The following is a 7,389-nucleotide window of genomic DNA, read 5'->3' as shown; positions in this document are numbered from 1 at the left end:
CGCGCGCATTCATTCCTAATCATTTTCATCAATAGTCTGGCGGAGGAGACCATCAGACGAGCTCTTGAGTGCAGTTCCCCGCTGGAGAGGCGATAATTGGATAATTAGTCCGGGGAACCAATTAGGCCCGTGCTCGAATGATGGCACGCGAGTTAAGCAAAGGTTAGGGGAGAGCTGGAGAGGTGGGGGTGGGAGGATGGCGGAGCTGATCGATGATCTTAGACACCCCTCGCACTAGCATCCCTCCTTTCTCACCCTCCTGTTCCCTTTTCACCCCACGTCCTCCTTCTATCGCGGATCTGCCCAACAAAAGAGACCAAATCGGCCATTTCCATCTCAATGAGTTAAGCCCCCACAAGAGGCAGGGATCGGGCGACCGGCTTCAGACCCCCAAATACCCGCCGATCACTAAAGCAAACGGGCCCACAATGCAGAAGAAAAGGGGGAGAGGGGGGAGCAGTGAAGATGTATTTATATATGGTAAAGAAAATGCTAATAGGGTGCTGGAAGAATGGAGGGGATTTAGGAGACTGTCTAATTCTGCCTTTGTTGAACTCGCGTGCAGACGGGAGAGTGACACGGAGATCACGTGAGAGGGAGAGTGTTGAGGTGGGGGTCCTTCAGATGCAGGCTTTCTCTGCCGAGGGGGTTGCAAAAGCCCATCAAACAGGCTCCCTTGTCGCCTCGCTGCGCGCGCACGCACGCGCACGCCAAGGGAGTTTAATCCACCAGGCGCGACTAGACACATATAGTGTAATTTGCTTGTGATTGCCCCGTCTGTGAGCGTGTGTGAGAGAATGCTGAGCGGCATTATAGAATGCCGTCAGAGTGTCTTGTAGTCCAAACACATAAAGAAAATGAGAATAAACAGGAGGATTCTCACGCGGCCCCACTCGGAGCACATTATCACCCCGCTTCACTGGGCAGAAAAGGCTGCGGAGTGAATGACGGATCTCCTGGAACAGGTTCAATGTTTCCACTGCAACTAATACATCACTTGGAGTTCTTCCCTGCCACTTTCCACCCATTACAGGCCATTTTTTGGTTTTGTTTTAAAAAGAATCGGTCCCAAATAACAAGATGATGCCCATCTGTTGCATTTAATGAAGAAACAATTCACTTCCGGCCAGATGTTCTTTGAATAATGAATTGACTGTAATGTTTGAGGAAATAAATCAAACCCTAGAGTTGATATTGTGCAGCTGTAAATAACGACAAACTCGTCAAACTCGAAGAAAAAGTTAATTAATCAGGTTTCCCCACAAGCTGACCAACCCAAAATCCTCATTAAGGACTTCATAACTGATCTATAAACCTGGATAAATGATTTATACATCATTAATAGCCCAAGTAGGTTTAGCTAAAATATTCATAAAGGAGTCTGACTGGAAGGGGTTGCCGCCAGTCAATTTCTCTTACAATATTCAATGAGATGTCATTAATTAATCATATAATGTGTGTCCTTATCGTTCAGGACAGCCCTGACTGTGTCTAAGTTTGCAAGCTGCTTGACGAGATGTTGTCCATTCAAGGTTTCTCCTGTCTGACTTTTGGTGGCAGATGGGTCTTTATAGAAAATGCCAACTGATATTAGCTTCTAATGCAAGGCAAGTGTTGCCCCTGGAAAAAAGCCCTCTGTGTGTGTGTTTGGGTGGGGTGGGGGGTGGGTGGGGGTGTCCAAGAGGGAGTGGAGGGAAACTGAGAGAAAGAGAGCAATGGGAAGAATGAGAAAATCGCTTAAAGAGCCGTGACAAGACTCCAGCCGTCCTCTAAATGTATTTTAATAGGAGAAACCCTAGTGTCCAGGCCAATTCTTCTCCAATTTCTATCGTGAAAGGAGCCTTGGTCTGGACTGGGCCAGGTCTTAGTGGGGGTTTAGGGGGTGTGTGAGGGGGTGAAGGGCTCCACAAAAACTGCATGTGGCTTTGCCCCATTATGCTGCATTTAGGTGGTGGGGTGTATGAAGGCAGCAGGGGTGAGGGTCCCCACAGACCAGCTCAGGGGCCACAATAGCCGGCATGGACGGCTGCAAAGGGAGGCCCTGACGCGCCATTATCCCGCAGCTACTAACGAGAGCTTCATGCGCCTTTGATATAATCTCACTATTGAAATCCTGATAAATCCCCCCTGCGTTTGCAGCCAAATCCCATTTGTAACGGCTTCATTGAGGCCTGTGTGAGTGCGTGCACCGTCGCCGTGTGTGTGTGTGTGTGTGTGTGCGTGCCTGTGTGTGTCCATGCTCACCTGCGCCTCGTTGTTCTGGCAGGCGAGGCCAAGGAGAGTGCATGTTAAACCGGGCCGTTACACTGGCTATAATGGGGGAAGATCCCTTTTCTGCACAAGACATCTCGTGATTCGGTCTAGCTGAGACCGAATTAAAAGAAAATCAATGTGTGAGGGGATGTCTATAGCTCCAGATATCATCAGACGGGAAAACAATTACTGGATTATGGCATATTAAATGGCGAGGAGTCACACAAGGCGCAGCAATCTTTACGCAATTTATAAATGGAAGCAAAATGGGCACTAAATACAGCTATTAACGCGGGTGACGTGACTTTTTAGCCACTCGATCTGATAGTGCGTCAGCATCGAGTCTGATATGATATTTAATTGATTTCGCGTCTGGATGAGAGCATTCTGGGGTTGGACCGAGTCAGAAATGATTGCTTTTGGGGCGATGAGGTCCCCGGTGATGACTGGGACAGACAGGACACGCGTGGGGATCCTAGTCCTACTGTGTTCGCGCGTAAATCTCTTCACAGTCAAAGTGCGCCTCTGAGGCAAAGCATCCTGAGCAGATACTCATATTCAAATGCTTTGTCCTCTAGCTCAGGGACACTGCGCATTGGTGCTCCCCCGTGCGTCGTTGCGCAGGCTCGTTATCATCCGGGGGAACGTAAACAAGCAACGGGAAGTATAAATTGAATCGAACCCCGCGTTTAGCGCACAATTCAGTTGCCAAGTTTCTCCACACAGCCCAGGAATCTCTAAATAGGTTTTAGAGGGCTTTCAGAAGTAGCCCCTCTTTCCCCTCTCAAAGCTGGGATTGGTCACAGTGCGGCTCATTTGCATGCCTCGCCGTATAAACCCTCCTGCAGACACTGCAGCCCTCTTGCGCTGAGTGAGCAGCACACCTCCACAACAGAGGGAGAGAAAAGGAGAGCGCATCCAGAGTGCGCATCCAAAGACATATGGAATATTTATCGCAGACAATAAACGAGCCATAAACGCCGGAGAGAGCAGGGAATGAGCAGCAGTGTCCGCGCGCGCTTTCTTTAAACTTTAAAAGAGATTAAGTTGGACTTTTCCCCCCGTGTTCATTTGGAGGGAAGGTGTCAAAATGGGAGGACAGGGGTGGAAAGGACTGCTGGTGTGCGCCTGGTTGACAAACCTGGCGTTTGCCACGCAAGGAAAGACGATGAAATATCAGACGTTTGAAGAGGACGCACCGGGAACCGTGATTGGAAACTTGGCCAGAGATATATCCGCGTCCCCCTCGTCGGGCATCTCCAGGAGCAATTTCAGGATGATGAAACAGTTCAACTCCTCTTACATCCGTCTGAGGGAGAGCGACGGCCAGCTGGCCATCGGAGAGAGGATCGACAGGGAGCGGATCTGCAAACACATCTCGCACTGCCTCATCGCTTTCGACGTGGTCAGCTTCTCCAAAGAGCAGTTCAAACTCATCCACGTCGAGGTGGAGGTCAAGGACATCAACGACAACACCCCCGAGTTCCCCCGGAAAGAGTCAAGTCTGGAGATTTCCGAGAACACCGCAGTCGGAACGCGCATCCCCCTGGACTTTGCCGTGGATGACGATGTTGGAGTAAACTACATCCAAAGCTACCAGATCTCCGTCAACAGCCACTTTTCAATCGATGTGCTCAGCAGGGCTGACGGGGTTAAATATGCGGAGCTGGTGCTCATGAAGGAGCTGGACCGAGAGACGCAGGCGTCATACGCGCTGGAGCTGGTCGCCATGGACGGCGGCAACCCGTCCCGCACCGGAACAACGCGCATCAACATCAAGGTGAAAGACTACAATGATAACAGCCCAGTGTTCGACAGAAACAGCTTTTCCGTGGACCTGCCCGAGGACGCCCCGGTGGGCACCCTGCTGCTGGATCTGAACGCAGAAGACCCGGACGAGGGGCTGAACGGAGAAGTGGTGTACGGGTTCGGCCACCAGGTGCCCACAGAGATCAGACAACTCTTCAGAGTGGACAGAAAGACCGGGCGGCTCACGCTGGAGAGCCAGATTGACTTTGAAAGTAAGAACACCTACGAATTCGACGTCCAGGCCACCGACCTGGGTCCCAATCCGAGCCCGGCCATCTGCAAAATTGTAGTGCAGGTCCAGGACGTGAACGACAACGCGCCGGAGATCTCAATCACCCCCATGACTTCCATCACGGCGGGAATAGCGTACATCACCGAGGCGGCGGCCAGAGAGAGTTTCGTGGCTCTCGTCAGCACCTCAGACAGAGACTCGGGCGCAAACGGACAGGTGCACTGCACCCTGTACGGGCACGACCACTTCCGACTGCAGCAGGCGTACGAAGACAGCTTCATGATCGTGAGCACCAGCCCGTTAGACCGGGAGAAAATCCCCGAATATAACCTCACCGTGGTGGCCGAGGATCTCGGCTCCCCGCCTTTCCGGACCATTACTCAGTACACAATCAGGCTGACGGATGAGAACGACAACGCTCCGGTGTTCAGTAAGCCGGTGTACGAAGTGGCCGTGGTGGAGAACAACGCGCCAGGCGCATACATCACCACGGTGGTGGCGCGGGACCTGGACATGGGGTCAAACGGGAAGGTCAGCTACAAACTGGCAGACTCATATGTCATGGGCTCGCCTATTTCCACCTTCGTGTCGCTGGACCCAGCCAGCGGCTCGCTTTACGCGCTCCGGAGCTTCAACTATGAGGTGATGAAACAGCTGGAGCTCCGAATCACGGCCAGCGACGGGGGCTCCCCTCCGCTGTCCGGCACCGCCAACGTCTACGTGAAGATCGTGGACCAGAATGACAACGCGCCGCTCATCACTCAGCCGCCTCTCAACAACGGCTCCGCGGAGGTCCTGCTGCCGCGGGACGCGCCGAGCGGCTACGTCATCACCAGGGTGGAGGCGCGGGACGCGGATGAGGGCACGAACGCGGTGGTGTCCTACGCTCTGGCCACGGGGGATCCCTCCGTCTTCTCTGTCAACAAAGACACCGGGGAGATCTACCTCAGCCAGGTGCTCACCCACGACGTGGACGAAACCCTGAGCGTGACCGTGACCGTGAGTGACAGCGGCAGGCCGGCGCTCACCTCCAGCGCCACGCTCCACTTCCTCATCATCGAGGGCTCCCCGCCGAGCGACCGGACGGTGTACCACCAGCCGGGCACCGAAGACGACGTGCTGGCCCAGTGGGACCTGTCGGTGGTGATTATCGTCGTGCTCGCGGGGAGCTGCACGCTCCTGCTCCTGGCCATCATCCTCATCGCCACCACCTGCAACCGGCGCAAGCGGGACAAGAGCGGGGAGGACAGCGACTCATACGGGGAGAAGGGCACGCTGGAGAGGGGCAGGAACCACGTGGCGGACAACCCGCTGATGCCGCTTCACGGAACGGGGGCCGGGGCGGGCTTCGATGGGCACTCGTACAGCAGCCAGCCCGGGTTCCCCACGGCTCATCCCGGGGGCAGTGACATGTGCTCGGCCTCTGAGGATGGCAGCGAAGTGCCCTGCGTGTATGACTCAGACACGAACAGCAAACTACGAGGGAATAAACACGAGGTTAGATGCACCTTTGGGACACCGGGGAGAGGGCGGGAGGGGAGGGGAGGGGAGGGGAGGGGAGGGGCAGAAGAACAAAGAGGAATCTGCAATCTGTTCACCCAGCAAACGCTAACCTGTTTTCTTCTCTCCTCCTGCAGGGGTACTCCACCTTGCCCGGCTATGGCAACGGCAAAGAGGCCGTGAGGCCGATCACCATCTGGAAGGGGAACTCCTACACCACCATCTCTGCCCGGGATCCCGCTTTCAGTGGTAAAGACAGTGGCAAGGGGGACAGTGACTTTAATGACAGTGACAGTGATGTGAGTGGAGACACTGGCCTGAAGAAAGATGGTGCAGGGGCTCCACCCACGGCTGGCCAAAATGGTAAGGGCAGGAACTAGCATGAAATGAGCTGATTAGCCTGTGGTTTTCATTTTTCAGAGATCTAACTCTGCCCCTTTTGTTTTTTTCCCAGCTCTGTGGGCTTGCACCAGCGAATGCAAGGTCCTGGGCCACTCAGACCGCTGCTGGAGTCCCACAGCAGTCAGAGCCAACGCAGCCCCCTCCCCTGCCCCCACGCTCTCTTCCTTCACCAACGTCTCCAAGACGGCCTCCCTCCCCCGGGACCCCAACCGCAGGGACAACTACTACCAGGCGCATATCCCCAAAACGGTGGGGCTTCAGAGCGTGTACGAGAAGGTGCTGCACAGGGAGTACGACTACATGGTGGTCACCCCGCCGAGGCCCGTGAGGGTGCAGGAGATCAGTGACATCACCCTCCCCGTGTACACCCCCACCCCGACACACCGCCCCACCTCTGACGCATAAGAGACATTGCTTTGTGCAGCTCACTCTCCAAGAACTTTATCGTGTCGTCTGACTTTTAATTTATGATCCGTTGAAATGACAATAATGTTTTTGAAGTTAGCTGTTGCCGTGGAGAGCGTGCGTATCTAAGTTTATATCTTAATATTTGTGCTTTACTGTAAATCACTTTCAATGTCCATGGAATCACTTTGAGAAATGTCGCCGGACATGAACTGTATCATATGCAAGTCTTGTACATAAAGAGATTTTATTTTTTATAAAAGTAACAGTGTGGGGGGGGGGGGGGGGGGGGTGAATATGGATTTAAAGATGCTGATTATTTAAAGAAGACACAGAGACTTGTTGGAGGACTACTGGCCCACGATGTATGATGAAAATGTAAACTATTTGAATGCAATAAGGGGTGTACAGAGGATTTGTCTTTTGTTTCTTAACCATCACGAGAAAAATAAAGCTTGAAATACCGATGAGCAGATGTGTGAATAATCACGTGCCTCGCAGGAGTAATAGTCACTGTTAGGAGCCAACAGGCGTCGCTGTTATTGCAGCAGTGAGTCTCCGTCCTTCAGCCCACCGAAGGTCAGTTTAGTGCTTCTTCCTCTCTCGGGAGCGCGATTCTGCTGGCGAGGAGCCCAAAATGACGCCAAGGCTCTCTAGTAAACCACTCTGCCACATCAGTCAGACAAACAGCTGCAGCGCCGGAGAGATGAACCTCCTTTAAAGCTGCCTTTGCCTTTGCCGAGCAGCTCAAATCCCACAGCGCACCTGACATGTGCGCACAGAGACGC

General features: G+C 53.4%; 1 protein-coding gene across 1 annotated transcript; it reads left to right on the top strand.

Moving 5' to 3' along the window:
• The first annotated feature begins 2,734 nt into the window (after window positions 1-2,734).
• Window positions 2,735-7,071, top strand: LOC130539045 (protocadherin-8-like). The gene is made up of 3 exons (XM_057057119.1): window positions 2,735-5,791; window positions 5,932-6,157; window positions 6,249-7,071. The coding sequence occupies exons 1-3, from the start codon at window positions 3,344-3,346 to the stop codon at window positions 6,599-6,601; spliced, it is 3,027 nt and encodes a 1,008-aa protein (XP_056913099.1). The 5' UTR covers window positions 2,735-3,343; the 3' UTR covers window positions 6,602-7,071.
• The last annotated feature ends 318 nt before the right edge of the window (window positions 7,072-7,389 follow it).

Source organism: Takifugu flavidus, chromosome 15 (genome assembly GCF_003711565.1).
Source record: "Takifugu flavidus isolate HTHZ2018 chromosome 15, ASM371156v2, whole genome shotgun sequence".
In the NCBI taxonomy this organism is placed as follows: Eukaryota; Metazoa; Chordata; class Actinopteri; order Tetraodontiformes; family Tetraodontidae; genus Takifugu; species Takifugu flavidus.
Note: the sequence above shows the minus strand (reverse complement) of the source record. Positions and strands in the feature narration are given on the sequence as shown.